The sequence below is a fragment of the Hyperoodon ampullatus genome, assembly GCF_949752795.1.
Source record: "Hyperoodon ampullatus genome assembly, chromosome: 10".
NCBI lineage: Eukaryota > Metazoa > Chordata > Mammalia > Artiodactyla > Ziphiidae > Hyperoodon > Hyperoodon ampullatus.
The window spans coordinates 92,373,222-92,392,341 of NC_136923.1; the positions used below are offsets into that span (position 1 = coordinate 92,373,222).

The 19,120-nt window shown below is 44.0% G+C and overlaps 1 protein-coding gene across 1 annotated transcript; it reads right to left on the minus strand.

Moving 5' to 3' along the window:
* Positions 1-256: 256 nt before the first annotated feature.
* On the minus strand, positions 257-10,254 carry RBM24 (RNA binding motif protein 24; the record flags this gene model as incomplete). The annotated part of the gene is made up of 4 exons (XM_079713037.1): positions 257-620; positions 7,347-7,401; positions 8,849-8,972; positions 10,087-10,254. The coding sequence occupies 4 exons, from the start codon at positions 10,252-10,254 to the stop codon at positions 257-259; spliced, it is 711 nt and encodes a 236-aa protein (XP_079569163.1).
* Positions 10,255-19,120: the final 8,866 nt, after the last annotated feature.

Sequence of the window (19,120 nt, forward strand, 5' to 3'; positions counted from 1 at the left end):
TCGCGGCCTTTTACTTACTCAGGCTCTTTGGGATTGATTTCCAAAACTGTGCCCACTCCCCCCCTCATTCTCATCTCTTTCACGTCTAGAACTACTACTGGAGTATTAAAAATAATAATCATCATAATTCTGCTTCACAATAGCATAGTTTTTTTTTTTTTAAAGCTGTTAAGTCAATGTTAACTCTTATTAGCTACTGAAAATTGGGAAATCGGGAGGGAAAGAGGAAACAACTCGACTTTGATCAGGTTCTGGCCTATTGCATCCGGTCTGTTTGCAGCTGCTGAGGCTGATACTGGCCAAAGGCAGCGGCGGCGGCAGCTGCGGCGGCGGCCGCGGCCGCGGTCCCAGGTGCGGCGGCGGTGATTGGCTGCTGCACCGCGTAGCCGTAGCCCCCGGCCGTGACGTAGCCCGCGGCAGCCGGGGAGGCTGCGTACGGGTACTGGTCGTAGGCGGCGGCGGCGGCGGCGGCGGCGGCGGCCGCCGAGTACTGTGCGTACGCGGCTCCCGTGTAGTCAATGTAAGGTGCGGTGGAGGCGGCCGCTGCGGTCGGCTGGACGTGCGGGATGACCACTCCAGGCTGCACAAAAGCCTGGGGATAGACATAGTGGGCAGGTATCCTGTCGAGAAACGGAAAACAGAGTCAGGCAGGAGTTGCCTCCTGTCTGGAGCATGGCTTCTTCCGAGATCAGACCAAACTCAAATTTAGTGGTTATTATGAGCATAGGGTTGCCACAATATCGACTTGCCAGTCACCTGTGAAAGTACTCTGGCGGGAGCCCAAATCATGGAGTGCCCCAGAAGGAATTCAACAACGAAAATAGGATACCCTCCCTGCCAGAATTTTGATTCGGGATCATTTTGGAACCAAGAAATGGCATGGAGCCAAAGTTTGGAAAAATAAATCAGGTTTCAGGAGGGCCTCGCACAGAGGAGGTATTTAATAAATGCTGAATTGAGTTAAGACTTGAGAAAATTTTGTGGTGAGTTCGTTCAACAAAAACGGTTTAGACAATAGAAAGATTCTTAACCGTGAAACCAGGAATCCAGAGGGAATCTGTGATCGTTCAATTCCATAAGGGTGATGGCCGGTTTCTCAAAAACTACAGTAAATTTCAACAAAAGCCGTATGTTTATTATCATGGCAACCCTACTGGAAATTGCTATGCAGACTCAGCACACATTAATCTCTCTGCAACCTCAGTCACCCTTATTAAAGATAATAATAATGAAAAGAGAAGCAGGCGCCAAAATAAAAAAGGAGTTTAAAAGATCACAAGTGTGGTAAACACAGCAGAATCACACTTCTCAAACGAACTGTAGTGCAGCTCACTCTATCACAAGAGGCTGTTGTGGGAAGCTACAGAAATGCTATTAACATTCATGGCAGTGATTCCCAAAGAGATGTGCAGCACGCTTTTGGTCTTTCTTTCTTTCTTTTTCTCCATTAAATTCATAAAGACACAAGGGTCAATCAAACCTGTTTGACTATCAGGCAACTGAAGGTCAGCCAGCTTGTTTATCTCTATGCAAGACAGACAGAAGGGGTTTTGGGGAAATGATGAGGTTGAGGGAAAAGGTAGGGTCAGGGAAACACAACTAAATATTTCTAAAATTAATATCAACTTAAAAGGATTACATAATAAGAGTAAGGAAACTTTTTTTTTGAGAATCTACTAAGTCTTGTTTTATCCTCTAACGCAACAGAAATAGATTTATTAGCATATCTGTTTTAAATCTTCCTTACTGGTAGATATTTTATACAAATCAATTCTATTATGGTGTATTATCCTGCAAAAGTTCTAGAAAGTGAAACAAAATTGCGTACCTTTTAAAATGATACATTCAGAGGTCACATACCAGACACACTCCAATGGCCTTACTTAAAAGTTAATTTTGTTAAAAAAAAAAAAGAAATCACAAGAGGTATTTTAAAAAACCATGCATCTCAGTTCTCACTCTTGCGATTCATAACTGCCCAGTTAAAACGCTACCTTGAATATCTGATTTATTTTCATCCTTCTTTAGAATAATCTCCATCAAAACCCCCTATGTTTCTAAAAATATGACACCATAATGCCATCTGGTTGTTGCCAAAAGCAGCTTACAAGAAGTACAAGCACAAGTAACAATCTTCGAATTTTAAAGAACTCAAAACAGAAAACTTCATATTTAGATTATGAAAACATAAATTTTGCTTTGCCTTTTCAGAGTTTTACTGAAAGCACTCATTAACCAACATCCATGGAAAAGATGAATTTATCACAGAGGGTAGTGAACTTTGACCCCAATGATAAAAATACACTCAATTTTACTAGACTTGTAGATCTTTCCCAGTGCCAGGAGAAACGACGTCATCAAGTGTTTCTGAGGACACTTAGAGATGTTCTTAATTGCTTGTCAGAAACCAGACGCGTGGTCATGCACACACTCAGAACTTCTCTGCAGGTCAGGTGACTGGCTCGTTCAGAGCGACAGGTGTGGCTTTATGAAACACCGTCCCTGGAGGCCGCCGTGTCCACGATGTGCAGACACGGATAAGAAAGCCTTACTCATGCCAGTTTACATGTGGTGATGGACAGCAGGGGCTGCAGCCGGGCTATTTTTGATCCTGTCATGCGACAAGGGTTTCCAGCGGGTAAAATGTCTTTATAAGGCCAAAGTAAAACATCTATCAGCTCCAAAGGCCAGCCAGTATGAATCTCACTGATACTGAAACATTAACCCCTGTGCTCCCAAAGTTCCAAGGACAACACGATAGTTGCTAGGCTTGTATCTCTAAATAAAGGTGGTAACTGAAAATAAGTTTAGCCTACAAAAAGGCAGGATAAAAGTGTGTGTGTGTGTGAAGAATGCTTTAAATGATACACAGGCAGCGTTGCTTACAGGACTCTTGTCTCTGCGTTTATTTTACATTAATAATTTTCACTTGAAAGTGCCAACCAATGAGTACAAAGTTTCTTAGAATATCAGAAAACTACATGAAGTCTGGCAAGGGTTAGGAAGCTATCTAGCAGGCAAATGAAACCCTAGAGTTTTTAAGGCTTAGGGAAAGGAGAATCCAGAAGAGCACGGAGAGACTAAAATAGTTCAGAAGGCAGGCAGAATCGGACTAAAGGGTGAGGTGGCACTTCTGAAGCAATTCCTGTATTAGGAGCTCTTTTAATAGCCTGCAGAACCCATTAAGGCAATTTGGGAATCTCCCTCCTGATAGAGAGCTACCAACATCCTTTCCCTCAGTGAATCATAGAATGTAAATGCCTAGCAGAAATAAAAGCACAAGAGCAAAGCTGACACTTCGGACAACTTTCAAAGAAAATTTACTATGTTTTCCTTTTCTTCCTATCTCTTCAGGTCCCTCTGGCATCTCTCTGTGACTTTTGACATCCTAAAGGGTTTCCTCTTTCAACCTATCACATAAACTGCTGACACAGGCTGCATCTCATTCACTTGTTTAAAGTAACCTAGGTCCCTAACATCCTACCAAACTAAGTGCAAACTTCTTAAACTTCGGCATGCCAGGCCTTTTATACTTCTGGCTCCAAAATACTTTTTCCAGTATTTCTTCTCACCTTTCCTTGAACCCAGGTCAGCTGGGCTCCTCAGTGTTTCCTGGACACACCACACACAACCAGAGCTTCACCTTCGCTCGCCACATCCCTCTGTCAGGGATACCAATCCTCACTCCATCTCTACCTGTTGAAATCGCAAGCCTATCTACCCTAGCTCTACCACTCGCCACGTGTAAAGCCTTCAGGAATTGGCTTCACCTTTTTAGTCTCATATATTTCTCATAAGTGAAAGGAACCTAATATTTCCAATCCTAGTATTTCCAACCCTGAATTGCTGTGCATTAAATAAAATTATCTATGTGAAGAGCCAACAGTGAGGAATGTATTCATTGCAAGAGTTCCCTATCCTCCATCATAGCTTAAAATCTAGGTCAACTTCTACCTCTTTCATGAAGACTTCCTGGATCCCACCAACTTCATGTCTCTCTGCCTTATCTGAAGCCATATAGACAGCCCTTCTGGGCGCTTCTCAGTTTTCTTACTAGATTATAAGAGAGAGCCGAGTTGTGTCTTTCAGACTACAGCTTGACACAGAGGAAAGAACATGGCTTTGGAGGCCATGATTCGGAACCTAGAACCAAACTCTATCACTTAGTAGTCCCTGAGGGAAGTTAGTTAACCTCTCTGCATCTCAATTTTTCACCCATGGAAAGGACATTAACAGTGCCTTCATCAAATAATTACTGTGATAATTAAATTATATAATTTATGTAAATCCCTTATCAGTACCAGGCAAGTAGCAGGTGTTCAGTTAATGTTAATTACTGTCCCTTCTGCTCCACTTAGTGGACAGTATAATACTTATTATGCGTTAACACAACTAGAGTAAAACTGAGCACTTAAAGGAGTACTAAGTGCTAAGTTTAGCACTTAAAGGAGTACTCCTTTAAACTTAGCACTTAAAGGAGTACTAAGTGCTAAGTACTAAGTGCTAAGTGCTAAATATTTACTAAGTAAATATTTAAGTGTATTTCAACATGATCGAAACTAGCCCAGAATTTTCTACCCACAGATCCATAGGCTCTCCTCTCCAACGTTTCAATAAGAAAATGATTCTTTCAAATATAAAATATTTATAAGATATTGTTTAGCAAATCCACAAATTTCTGTACATCTGCCCACTGTGTTACATCAGAAATTCCTTCAGGCCAAGGTTTTTCTCTTTAAAGGCCCAGAGTAATCTGGGGGCCATCTAAAGACCATATAAAAAAATAGTTCCTAGAATTTCAAACAAGTCAAGTAAGATTAAAAATTCTCAAGCTTCTTTCCAGGCCTAAAAATAAGAACATGTGGCATTCAAATAGAATTTAGGATGACCAGGTGTGATTTGTTAGGTACAGACTCCGGGAATTAGAGCAGTGTTAAGAATCCCTTAAAAAAGAAAGAGAAGCCTTGCTTGGTCTCTTTGGAATGCTATCTATTTCTAATAAGAATCTCAAGTTCAAACAATTTATGCAAACAGTAATAATCACCATCCTTTATAAAGACAGCTAATATTAGAAGGGATGAAAAACCAAAGGTTACTATCAAAATATGCTTCATTTAAAATTTCCATATGACATATCTTATTCTGGTTGTTATTGCCCTTGTTACTTTCTTTCTCAAGGATCTGTAAGGACTACCACAGCTAGTCCAAATTTCTATTCTAGCTCTCAAGACCCTCCATAAGAGTCTGGTTTCTCCATGCACTGAGTCTTTCCTCCTCTTTGCCTTTGCTGATGCTCCCCTCATCTTACACCCTTTAGACATGTCCCGTCTTCCTTTTACCTGTCCAGGACCTACCCACTGGTCCAAGTCTAGTTCCAGTCCTCACAAAGCTTTGTCCAACTCCTCCAACTCACCTATTTTCTTGCTCTTCTGAATTCCTTTTGTACTTAAAATAATACCAAGTAATTTAGCAATTAATAGTTCCTGATTCGTTTGTGTTAGTTTGGCTTCCCAAACTAAAGTGCAATCTCCTTATTTTGTACCATCCACTAGCACAGAGAAAAATACTCATATGCTAATACCGGTTGATCAATTTAGCTGTATTAACAACTGTCTCAAGATTATTAATATGAGATCATGACTAAGTTCACCATCACTTCTTAAGATGTATGTTCTCATCCCCAATTCTACCTTAAACATAGTCTAGACCAATGAGAGGGGGATCCACAGAAGTAGTTGAACCCATCAACCCACAGTTTATCATCAGTATCCCTAATGGTTTGGATGGGGCATTGATAGATTGTTATGGGTAAACGAAGGCCCTTTCTAATCATATTGGACAGAAGACTCTTCTACGGTTTAAAAAAAAGTAAGGGTTGTCAGTAAGTGAGATCTCGATATGGTAAAGGGAAGGTTATAAAGAAGGTGTTCGTGGAAAATATAACTCGACTCTTCCAAGTCAAATTATTATTACTTTTTTGGATCTATTCTTGGAGACACATAAGGTAGACATCTATCTTTGTAGGTAGAATCCAACCTTCCAGGTTACACATGTAGATGTACAGGTGCTAAGCTAGAGAGGAAACTATTGTTGAGGATGAAACACTTCTAAACAGTTAGAATATTTAAAAAGAGAGTGTAAATCTTTGGCATTAGAGTTACAACCATGTTGATCAGGTAGAAAACAGCCAAAACAGACCCTAGGTATTCGGAATAAATTGAGGTAGGTGGGGATCTCCCACCCATATCGTGTCTGAGTGGAAGGGAAATGGGGGAGCTTGGATGAGGAAAGCTGGTAATCACAGAACCCACAGAACACAAATATAAGCAGGCTGTTCACCTGAGTCAGGTCTGAAAGGTGAAAGTTAGTGCTACTCTACTCAAAAAACTGGCCAGTGTTAATGAAATCTGATGAGAGTTGTTGAACCTTTACATTAGAAGGCCTAGAAGTGGATATACATTGCCAAAGAAAGAACCCCATTCCCAGAAAAACACCCCAGTAAAACAGAAACTTAGGACATGCAAGCGATGAATCTGTATTCTTACAGAGGGAAATCACACCATTTAGCACTCACTACAAAAATATGGTTAAATGGAAGTCACAGGCTACAGCTTAAAAGCAAGGAATAAAAGGGCCCTTTGCTTCCCATGGCAAAGTCAAAAGTCAACACCCGTCAACACCACCACCAAAACCAAAAACACAAAGAGCCCCTTCCCCGAGGAAAAGAAAACACTTTCACTACAGCTCTTTTCAATTAAGTAAAAAAGCACACAGTTTAGCTATCAACACCACTTCATTACTGTAATAAATAAAATAAAGCACACGGAGGTCTATTGACTATTGTGAAAAATAAAACAACAACAGCAACATCCATGCATCGTTAATCACCATCTGAGCTTGTGTGTCTGAGTCTACTGGTTACAGAGTTTAATTCCAAACAGAACTATTCCACCTCTTATCATCGTATCCTTCTGATCAGTTAGCTTAACTGTATACGAGCCCTGTCAGGTTAGAAAGAGATAAATACAATTGAGTCAAGTTGAACAGTAGTAATGGTGTTGGGACACAATCGTCTGGTACACAAGTCATACCTGGTATTTTTGTTTTGTTTTGTTTTGTTAATCATGAGCTCAAATGTGTCTGTTTTGGAGGCTGCATACTTGGTCAGATAACTTGACTCATCTAAAAATATTTATTTTATCAGCATTCAAAATACACAAACATATATAAATATGTATAACCGGGAACAATCTGTGACATGGTGGTCTTATCTGGATATAAAAAAGAGGCAGGTTAACAAATGATATCCATATTGAAACTTAGGAGGGCCTGATTAATTGACTTACCCAAAAGGTCTTTGTATAAGGGCTGGATGAAGCTGTTGAACACCAAAGGCAAAACCTAACAATAAAACATACCACATTCTCTATTTGTGCATGGTTAGGCATTTATTACTTCTACATATAAAATGCAATCACACCTTTCACTTAGAAGAGGTAATCATTCTTTTAATACTTTAGAGAAAATATAATACATATTTTTGAAAGTCATTTTACTAATGTTATTGTTGATCTAAATAAAAATTTTAGTAGGCTACAAGTGGAAACTAAAAATGATCTGCAAAGTTTAGTTGACAGACACAGAATAAGACCTTAGAAAATCAGACATAGAGAAAGTTCTTGTGGAATGAAACCAAGAACAATAGGACTTGATAATGAAGTTACATGTCACAAATCTTCCTACAATTCTGAATCATGATCTATAAAAAAGCCTTTTTAATTTGGAACATTCTGGAATGCCTTGGACAATGCTTTGTAAGATTCTGGATTTTACAGATTATAGTATTAAAAATTCACAAAACAAACTCTTCTTTCTTTTCTGGATAGCGTACACACACACACACACACACACACACACTATTAGACAAATACATGTTTTTTAATGCTCACAAATATTTGCACATGCACTCCCTTTCTTGACAACCTAGTTTCCTAGTAAATCTGTTTGGATTGAAGTGTCCACCTGTTTCCAAAATTTCAGATGCACAGACTTAAGAATGAAGAGCACACGACTTAATCAAAGTTGCATGCCCAAGAAAAAGATTACATTTATTCAAGAGTCGATTCACAATTATTTGTGCTCGTGCAAAGGGCAGTGTTGTAAACCATTCAAGAGGTCATGTTTTCACATAAACAAAATTCTCTCCCTTTTGGTAACAAATAGCTATGTGACTTTGGAGTAAACCCTTTCTCATCTCTGCATCAGTTTCTTCATCTGTGACAAAAGGGTCCTGGAGTGCATGAAATCTCTTCATCCTCTTTCATTTCTAATATATTCTGGGACTTTATTTTGAACATTTACCAGCCAGGCACCACCACCCCTATGCTTCTCTTGGCTCAGTGTTCCAGTTGAATTGCCCGCTCTGAACACAGGGCAACGGGTGGCAAAAGGCGAGACAACACTAAGAAGTATAACCAGCTGGAGTTGACACATTTGGCCCATAGCATCCACATGTGAATGATCTACAAGTGGCTAAAAACCAGAAAGTGGAGAGTGAACTATGATTGTATATAGGAAACAGATGAGTCAAGCTCAAGCCTGGGTGTGTGCAAACTGAACTGACCCCCAAGATCTATTTTTTGCCCATAGGAACATTTCAATTCAGGAAAGGAGTGTTTACAACTCTCATCTACCTTTACTGCCTTGGTAGAATAACCAGCCACAGCTCACCTTTACTAAACATCTACAGATTCTCAGGGAACTAGTGTCTTCCCAATCAGGGATTCATTCTATTCAGAAGTAGCGGGGGTCTCTAGTTGGGGGTGGGGCGTCGAGGGACATTGCTCACCTGGTTGCATGATCCTTGGTTTTGCTCCCAAGTATGCCAGATTCACATTGGCCTTCCTGCCATCAATGATGGGGTTGGGATCCTTGCAGGCTCTTTCGGCAGCAGCCCGGTCAGCCATGGTGACCTTAGCAACATACACACACAGACATACACACAAAGCTCTAAATCAACCCCTGAAGAAACCAACAATCGCACTGGAGAAGTCATTCGTGTTAATAAAACTGAGGGGCGGGGGGGTCTTAAACTTTTTCTTTCTTTTTTGGGGGGAGGGGGCTGGAACTTATCCCTTGATCCTCCACCCAAAACAAAACAAAACAAAAGAAGAAAACAGAAAGGAGGAAAGAAAGAAACACGGCCCTCTCACCCCCCAAAGTTCTAAGGGTGCTAGTAGGGCCTAGCAGAGATTTGGAAGCCTGAATTCTGTCTTAGAACTCCTCCAGATTCCCCCTCCGCCGACCATTCCCCAGGTCCCTACCCGGCCTGAGAGGCACTGTTTGCTTTAAAGAAAGACTAGCCTCACATCCGGCCGGTGTTCCCAACCCCGCAAACACTCCCCAGCGACAATAGCTATTGTCCTACGCTGGGGCTCCCGGCTTCTCAGCAGCTGAATTTGCTCGCTGAAATCTCCAGGAAGGTTACTATGCTCTCTTTCATTTCAGCAAAGAAAGAGCCAGAGGTTCATCTTTTAAAAGAACTCATCTTTGCAATTAAAAAAGGGGTGGGGAGGGGTGGCATAAGAAGAAAAGCCCTAGACCTCCTGGGGTGTCCCCTCCCTGCCCCAGCCGGAATGCCAGGAAGACACACGCATTTTTACAAAGCAACAGCGCGCTTAACGACCGGCCTCCAACCCGGGAGTGCAATTCGAAGGGGCTACGGCCCCTCCCTCCCAGACCTCCGCACCCCCAAATCCGGCAGTCATCACAGTTCTCTCTCTCCACCCCTGCTCCGCCTGTCCCCCGACACCGCAGCGCTCTCGGTCCCCTCGGAACCCCGCGAGGCAGGCGCCGGCCCTCCCTCCCCAGCTCCACCGCGCGCAAACTTTCAGTTCAGCCGGGAGCGAAGAGGCAGCGCCGGTCACGTCCGCTGGGGTCCTCGCGCGGCCACGCCGAGCCCCTCACTCCCAACTCCGACCCCTCGGGCCAAGCGCCACTCTGTCCCTCCCCGACCCCGTGGTCCTCTGTTTCCCCGCTGAGCTCTTTATCGCCCCCTCCACCACCATCCCCATCCGCGCAACTTACAAATCCATAGCCCCGGGACTTGCCCGTCTGCCGGTCGGTGATGACCACCGCCTCCTCGATCTCGCCGAAGACCTCGAAGTACTTGCGCAGGCTGGCGTCCGTGGTGTGGTAGGGCAGCCCCCCGACGAAGATCTTGGTGTACGTCGTGTCCTTCTGGGTCGTGTGCATCTTCGCGCCCGCCCCGCGGCTCGGGCTCCGGCTGCGGCTGCGGCTGCGGCTGGGGCAGCGGCTGCGCCTCCTCCTCCGGCTCCGCGTCTCCCGCACTCTTGCGCGGCCGCCGGGGGCTGCGGGCGAGCCCGGGGGCGAGGGTGGCGGCGAGGCGGGGGCGAGCGGCCGGGGTCGGCCGAGGGCGCGAGGCGCGCGGCTGCCGAAGTCGCCAGCAGCCCCGGAGACCTGACTTCGCTCTCTCCTCCCGCCCCCCCTGCCGGTCACGGTACAAATTCTCCGGATCGTCTGGGTTAGGCTCCGGTTCTGTAGGATGTGCAAACGGTTTCCACTCACCCGGCGGGGAGGCCAAAGCTGAAAAGGGAGGGTGGTCCTCAAGCGAAGAACTGGGTGCGTTTAGAGGTAGATTTTTCTTCCCTAGAAATTAGGTAGGTGTCTCGGGTGCGGCGCGGGGAGGGTCGGCGGTGAGAGCGTCCGGGCGCGGAGGTGGGCGGGCGGGGGGCGCGGCGGCGGGCCCAGGGCGGGGGACTCCGCGCGCTTCGGCTCGGGTTCTGTCCCTCCCGCCGCGGAAGCTGGAAGACAAGTGGCGAGGACGGCTCTCCCCCTCTCTGCTCCCTTCCCCCGCTGGCCGGGGGTCGGCGCCTGGCTGGGGAGGGGGCGGGCCGGACGCCTGCGATTGGCCGCGGCCGCACCTGGGGCGCCCTGCCTCGCCGCCCCCCAGCTGTTGGGAACAGCTGCTTCTCTCCCAGCGCGGCGCGGCGCTGGGCCGCCGGGCTCGGGCACTGGAGCCGGCGCTGGGGTAGGGCTGGGGAGGGCTGGAGGCGGCTTGGCTCTCGGCGTCGCCTGCCCTAACCCGTCAAAGTCCTAGGGACTCGGCGCGGCCCTAGCCGGGACCCGGGTTGCGGGGACTGCGCCCAAACTGGGAGCTGTGTCGCTTTCCAAAACGGCGACGCGAGGTCTTTGCGCTCGGCCTCGGCGACAGGGCCGGCGACCCGAACGGACGAGCTGGGGGGTGGCCCGGATGCCTGGGGCGGTTCGCTGGGAGGCCAGTTCCCTCCCGGGTGCGGGGGCCCAAGAGCTCCGCCAACGATACCGGAATTGGATGCTCCCGGGTCTGGAGAGTGAGAAGGAGGGCCCCCAACCTTCCTTGACCCCAAAGAGCCGGTGCTGGGGAGAACCAGCGAGGCAGAGCCAGGAGGGAAAAAAAGCTGTGGCCCTCGGGTGCGCTGCGGAGAACCACTAGCTTTCGTTGCTCACCGCCCAGCCAAGCTAAGTAAGCGTAGACACCTGTCTATCAGACACCGCTTTCTATTTCAAAGGACCATAAATTAGTACTTCACCTCACGGTCACCAAATTTGTGTTACCTCCTTAACTTATTCCTCCCTAACTATTCGGGAAGACTGGTACAGATTTCTCATCATAAATCTTTTTCTTTTTTCCCCTAAGCAGAGAGTTAATCCATTTCCTTCTATTTGAATTGTAAGGATGTTTAGTGACTTGATCTCAACTATCTTATCAGGATGTACAGTAATTGTAAGAGGTGTAATTTTTGAAATCGACTTGTTACATAATCACTGGTTTCTACCATCAAATCTTTAAAGCATTTGTAGAAATACAGACTGCAGTGCAGCCCATATATATTTATTTTTTATATCAGCTTTTGGCAACTTCTTTTTATCAAGAGTACCTTCAACTAAGCTGTAAGATCATGGTCGTAGTTGAGGTTTGGATGAAGATATTTAATGTGAGCAGAATGTCCGCCCCCCGCCACCACTGTTGGCACACAATTTGCTTTTAAGTCTTTTCCACCAGGAGCTTCCGCTGAAGTCCACCCAGTAATTGCCCCTGGGCTGCAACATTTATTCTCTTTAAAGCAGTTCAGTATGTTAACCTATTAGAGAGGCACATACTTCTGTTCTTCTTTCCAGGGCACCTCTGCAGTCAGCCCAAGAGGATGAGATATATTGCCTTTGCAAAAGCTAATGGGAATGCAAATATTCTTGTGCAAAAGTTTGAATTCTGTTCTTCATCTTGCTGACATCTGCATGAGGTTGACCTTTTGAGGTCATCAGTTTCTTTAAGTTTGAACCCCCAGCGGGAGATAGAAAGAAAGAAATCTAAAGTTTCTTGTGAAAATGTTTTTAAAATCCAGTTGAAGAAAAATATTTTACAGACATATGAGAGCCAGAAAGTGAAATTGTAAACACCCTCTCCTCATTGCTTAAGTAAAATACAGGTTTAAAAGGAACTCTGTGTACTGGTACAATGAAAGATGATTTTTTTTAAATTAGAAAAAGCAGGCCATGAAACAGAAGAGGCGTGTTTTTTTTAATATTCAACATCCATCTTGCGGTGTCACTTAAGAATTACTGTACTTAGATGAGGCTCAGGCAAAACATCTTTGTGAGGGGAAACTAGTTACAGAGAAGAGTGACTTTGGCTGTCTCACTTCTCTTCCTACAGGGACAGGAGCCCACCCCAGAGGGACTGTGATAAAGGGAAGGAGAGTGTCTAGGAGGGTAGCCAGAAGCTCCAATGTTCACTAGGTAAAGTGGTGGGATCTACAAGGAAATTCTGATCCTATGCTGGGATACCTGTGTTGTAGAACTCGGCTTCTGGAAATAAGATGCTTCCCTGCCATAGTCCTAGAGAAAATAATGCAGCCACCCTACCCCTACCCCGTGTAACTCCTGCCTGGTGTGCTTTTATACCGTCAATCCAACAGTAAATTTATAGCTTCACTTGAAACTTCTCTCATTTTGTATGAAATGATACCTGGATATCCCTGATTTTGAATTCCAGAGATAATTAAAGCATTATCAATAATCGGGTGTTATGTGATTCACTGAAAACAAAGGTTAAGAGGAATGGAGCTTCCTTATTTTCCAAACCAATTTAAACAGAAGCCATAATTCATACCCGGTTCTGCTTGACAAACCATTGAGTGCCCCCCCAAAGGCAGGCACTGGGCTAGGGCCAGGCGTTACTGACGCTGGGTTTGTGTGACATCTGCACAAAGGTGGGTACAGTTATTATAGCCAGATACATTCTCAGTGGATTTATGAACCTGAGCCATCAGACCATGTAGCCTTGGGGGCATAAAATCTTTCTGAATTCAAAGTTTCAAGGTTATTAAGTACCAAATATTTCTGTGTAATTACCCATTACAAATTCAGGTTTGAAAAACAATACTGGGGTAATCCTTTTGCTTGCTCAGCTGCTTTTGGCAGAGAAGAACGCTTGTATATTCACAGACCTCATGCAATATGATGTGTGCCTCTTTGGAAAGAAAGAGCCATAAAGTACTTTAAAAGTTATAAATAGGTTCCACGTTTGTCATATCCAAATGACTACATATGGATAGCCCTGAATCCTTGGTTCCTACTCCATGGCAAGATCCATATGACTTTATTACTTACAGTAAACTATTGTCCACTTGGTTCAAAATCTTTATCTGACTATTAAAAGCCAAAACCAAAGTTACAAGTTTCACATTCATTTATATATTTTCTTCCCCCCACACTCCCTTCCTCTTAAATTAATCATGGAAATGAACTCCAGGCCCAAGGCTTATAAAGAAAGTTGAGAAAAGAGGGTAATAGCGTTTCATGAATGGAGAGAAGTACTATCCCCACTTAAGGAGGTGCCTGTTCCAGAGGTAGTACATTGCTCTGGGCAGCAAGTCTCCTCCAGGCAGGGTTGGCCTCTTAGATGTTATTGGATCTCCCGTAGGTCAGTTAAGTCCTCCACAGGGTTCTATACACATGAACACTGAAGAAATATCTACTGAAGAGAATTGCTGTCTTAAAGATATCTACTTGCATGCTTGATGAGAGAAAATACATTCTTAGCTAGAACTAACCACTTGTAAAGTATTTAGGCCAGGCACTTTTTTTTTTTTTTTTTTAATTTGGGACACAAAAAAATGGCTTCCACGGAGTCTTTTGTTTTGGTTGTTTGGAAACGTTTACTTATTTTGAGAGTCTGTGTGAGCACTCTGGTGTAAAACTAACAGGTTTTCTGCCCTTTGGAGAGGTCCCATGATCAGATGTATTTCTGTTTCTCTGGGTGGGTGGGTAATTTTCTCTTAGTAACAGATAACAAATGTGTGTAATAGGTTATGCTGCTATTTTAGTGTGCAGAAGAGTTGGCAGTCAGAAACCTAGTCAGTTCAGCTCAGATCCACCTCTGGGAGAATTCTAGTCATGCTGCATTAAACCACATCTAAGCTGGTAAGTAAAGTGAAATGGAAATTTGTAACTGTAATTCAATCATGAAAATCATAATGCCTCTTTCACATCAAGCATCCAGAAAATAGAAAGCGGAATAGGGTCACTTTGGAGAACAAGGGAAGGGCAAAGATGAAAGCGGGGGCACAGGGGGCTAGTAGTGGAGGGGGACAAAAATGTCCCCTGCCAACCTCGCCCTTGGGACAGTTTCACTCTGCCCATGTAGAAGTGGCTTTAAGCGTATGCACACTTTACATTCTAGTATATAAATCTGAAAGGGAAGGAGGAGAATGCAAGCATTTTAAATCCACCGTGTGTTTCTTCACATTTTTAATTCAGGGTGTACTTTGGTTCTAAATCTTTAAACAGTGAGCCTTGGAGCTGCCAAGTTATTTTAAGGAGCTGATGATCTCTCCAAATGTACTGAATGACTGTCTCTTGATGACAGATTCATTCTAATGCTGTTGCTGGGAGGCAGAGGACACTGTGTGGTGGAAATAGCCATGGATCCCAAAACAGGAGACCTAGGGCCTAGTCCAAACAGTCATTAACCAGCTCCAAGACCTTGTTTGGTTTACTCCATTAAAAAGTACAAATGTGGTTAGAAAAACCTGTGACAGTCCTCCCTGAGCAAATACGCCCTAGAATGGAGGATGCTAGTCTGACCCTTTATTTACAGATGTTTAGAGGGTCACCTTGGAATCATGAGACAGCCCAATGTTGGCACTCAAGTGTTATTTATTTACTTTTAAAATATAAACTACGGGCTTCCCTGGTGGCGCAGTGGTTGAGAGTCCACCTGCCGATGCAGGGGACACAGGTTCGTGCCCCGGTCCAGGAGGATCCCACATGCCGCAGAGTGGCTGGGCCCGTGAGCCATGGCCACTGAGCCTGCGCATCTGGAGCCTGTGCTCCGCAACGGGAGAGGCCACAGCAGTGAGAGGACCACGTACCACAAAAAAAAAAAAAAAATATATATATATATATATATATAAACTACTTGAGGTTATGTTGTAAGCTGGATATTTTCCCTGCTAACAAAGGAAAGGCATATTTATGACAGAAAATTATGAAAAAGCATAAGATGTACAAAGAAGATCAAAATCACCCACAGTTCTACTCAGAATAACAATATTTTACAGTGTCTAATATCAGGTGTTTCTTGTACATAAATATATGCTTACACGTGTCTGTTATGAGTTACGCTACATTCTGTTTTACTATCAGCTTTTTTCACCTAATAGTATATGGTGAATAGTTTTGTCTATTATTAAATAGTTGCTACAGTTCATTAAAATGCCTAAATAGCAATTTATCATGTCAATGCCCCCAAATTTATTTAAGCAATCCCCTTTTGCTGGGCATTTTTATTGTTTCCAATTGTTCCCTATTATAAAGAGCTCTGAAATTAACATCCTTGTCGATAAATCTTTTTACACATCCTTGGTTATTTCCTAAGGCTGGTTCCATAAGGCACTTTTTGTCTGTGGCTGAACCCCCAACTCCTAGTTTAGTGTTTGGCACATAAGAACTGCTTAAATACTTGTTGAATGAATGAATGAGTTCTTACAAGTTTATATATTAGGTTGCAGGGTATGCCCATATTTAGATCTTTTGCTATGTATTGCCAAATCGCCCTTCAAAAGGTAATGCAGATTTTACTTCTACCAGGAGCATATTAAGGTCAGTTTTCTAGAATCCTCATTGACGTTGCTATAAAAAATAGAATAATTTTGTTTGCAAGTGAGAAAAATCCTAACTCACACTGGTTCAAGTAATAAAAAGGAATTTTTTGTCTCCTATAATTGAAAAGTCCAGAGGCAGGGCAGGCTTTAGGTGTGGTTTGACCCCAAGGGGCATGTTGTCACCAAGATGATGACAGCATTTGCTGCAATCCAATCCGCCTGTCTTCACCCTCCTCTGCTGGTTGGCTTTGTTCCTCAGCTGACTCCTTCAAAGTAGCAAGTTGGCTGCTGGCAGCTCTCAGAGCCATGAGCCTCCTTGGTCACATGCAGGGAAAAACTGAATTTCTTTTGCCCAATTATCAAACCAAAGTCCCATCTTCCTTTCGATTGTATCATCTTAGGTCACAAGCTTGCCTTTGAACCAAACTTAGAAGCCAAGGAATGTAACTGTTGATTTTCTTAGGCCTGGGTTCCAGTCTGTTTTCCCATCATGGGACACATCCCTAAGACACAGGGATGACATAACATTGATTTGCTCAGACCCATGATGGCCCGGAACTGAGGAACACAACTGAACCCCATGGTTGTGAGATTCTGGGTTCTTTTGGGAAGAAGACACAATAGAGTGAACACTTTAGAAGAATAAAAAACCACACTAAATATTAGCATTTAATTATTAAAACACATGTATTTTCTGGGGTAAAAAGGTGTTCTCGTTGCTTAATTGTTTTTCCATACGTCTGTGGGCCATTTGTTTTTGAGAACTTTTTTTTAAAATAGTGTTTTTGTCTTTTCCTTCAATTTTTAAGAACACTTTATTTATTTATTTATGGATGGATGGATGGATGGATGGATGGATGGATGGATGGATGGCAGCATTGCGTGGCATGAGGGATCTTACTTCCCCTACCAGGGATCGAACCCAGGCCCCCTGCAGTGGAAGCGCAGAGTCCTAACCACTGGACTGCCAGGGAATTCCCCGATTTTTAAGAACACTTTAAAGAGCTGTTTTGATGGCCTCATTTGATGTAATTCGGATCATCGAGTCCAATCCTTATTTTGGAGTTGAGAAAGCTGAGGCCTGGAGAGAAATGGCTTCTAATAGGTCACATATCTAGCAAAGGATGCAACTGGGATTCAAATAAACCCTATTTTACATTTGAAAAAAAATTTTTGTTAAATTTACATGTAGCTTAGACATACTCAATTGCACAAATCTAAATGTACATGTGCATATACCCATGTAACCAGTACCCAGATCAAGATGTAAGCTGTTGGCATCTGAAGTGGAGGCAATGCTGTAGGACTGAGCCCTTGACCTGTGGGGTCTGTGCTGACTCTGGGTAGTTAGTGTCAGAATTGAATTGAGTTGTTGGACACTTAGCTGGTGTTGGAAAAGACACCACTCTTTTGCTATCAGAGAAAAGCAGACGGAGACAAATCACCTCACAAGGGTCACTGATTTAAAGTATACACTATGTCCTGGAGGATGATGCCTCAATCTTGCAAGGTCTCACCTCTGAGAGAGCACTCCGTGTTTTGAACAGAACATTCCATCCTTCTATTGGGCCATCAGCTTTTGTGTAGTGAGGCATGTGTTACAACCAATGGATTCCATGATCATGTGCCCAGTCTTATGCCCCTTTATTGTAAAGAGGATATTTCAGCCTATTGCAATATTATGTGGAAGCCTATGCGAGTGGATCAAACACTGATCCTTGTGAACAGAAAGGGCAAACTCATACCCAGAATATATACTCATACATATCAAAATCTCTGCTCCTTCCCGGGTAGGAGGAGTCCAATGTGGTCAACTTGCTGCCAAGGGGCTGGTTGGTCTCATAGAAAGATAGGGAAGTATCATGGAACAAGCGCTGATCTCTGCTGCTGGCAGGTTAGACATCCAATGAGCCTCGGGAAGAGCTGTAGGGTTTGTGCACAGCCTCCATCCCTGCCACCTTGGCCACTCTGTTCCTGTATCCATTGTGCCTGCCCTGGGTGGCTGATGACAGAAGCTAGCTGATATCTACTGGTCAAGCCACTTTGTCTACTTGATGTGGTGATACATTTTGTGGTGGTTACATTCTGACGGGCATTAACGTACGCTACAGAGGTCTTCACACTTGGTGCCCACTGCCCTGTAGCGATCCACATGCCTCTTTCTCCTAAGACTTCTGGGTCCCCGATCTTCCAACATTTCTCCTTCCAGGAGTCTGAGCAGATGGCCAGATAACTTGCTGCCCCCCATCTGTATTGATTCTAACCTCCGACCACTTCTTTTCCGACATAAAGGTGGATGAACTGGTATTGTGCCTAAATTGTATCCAAAGGGAGGATTTCCTTTCACCACTGTCTTTCAAGGCCACCTTTGAATGGGGCTGTACCACAGTTACCATTCAGTTTTGGCTCGTATCCCACATAACAGACGGATTATTACCAGCTACTTTATCATGGCCTGAACCAGAATTCCTTTAAATCAATTATACGGATATTTTTGGTGAAAACTCCTTTACACTAAAAATATTAACGTATCTCTTTATTTTTAAAACTCATCAAACAAACATGTCTTGAGGCTTGTTTTGTAGCAATGAGTGTACTTATGTTGGATTTCCAGCAAACTTTTACCAAAAATGCAGGAGATTTCTCTTTGTCTGTTTTTATGGTACATATTCATACAGAAAAATCTACCAGAGTAAATAAATATCTTTGGTACGTGGGCCTCTCACTGCTGTGGCCTCTCCCGTTGAGGAGCACAGGCTCCGGACGCGCAGGCTCAGCGGCCATGGCTCACGGGCCCAGCCGCTCTGCAGCTTGTGGGATCTTCCCGGACCGGGGCACGAACCCGTGTCCCCTGCATCGGCAGGCAGACTCTCAACCACTGCGCCACCAGGGAAGCCCCATAAATTTCTTCACACTAATTTTTTGCCTTAACCAAAAGACGAAGAAATGATCAG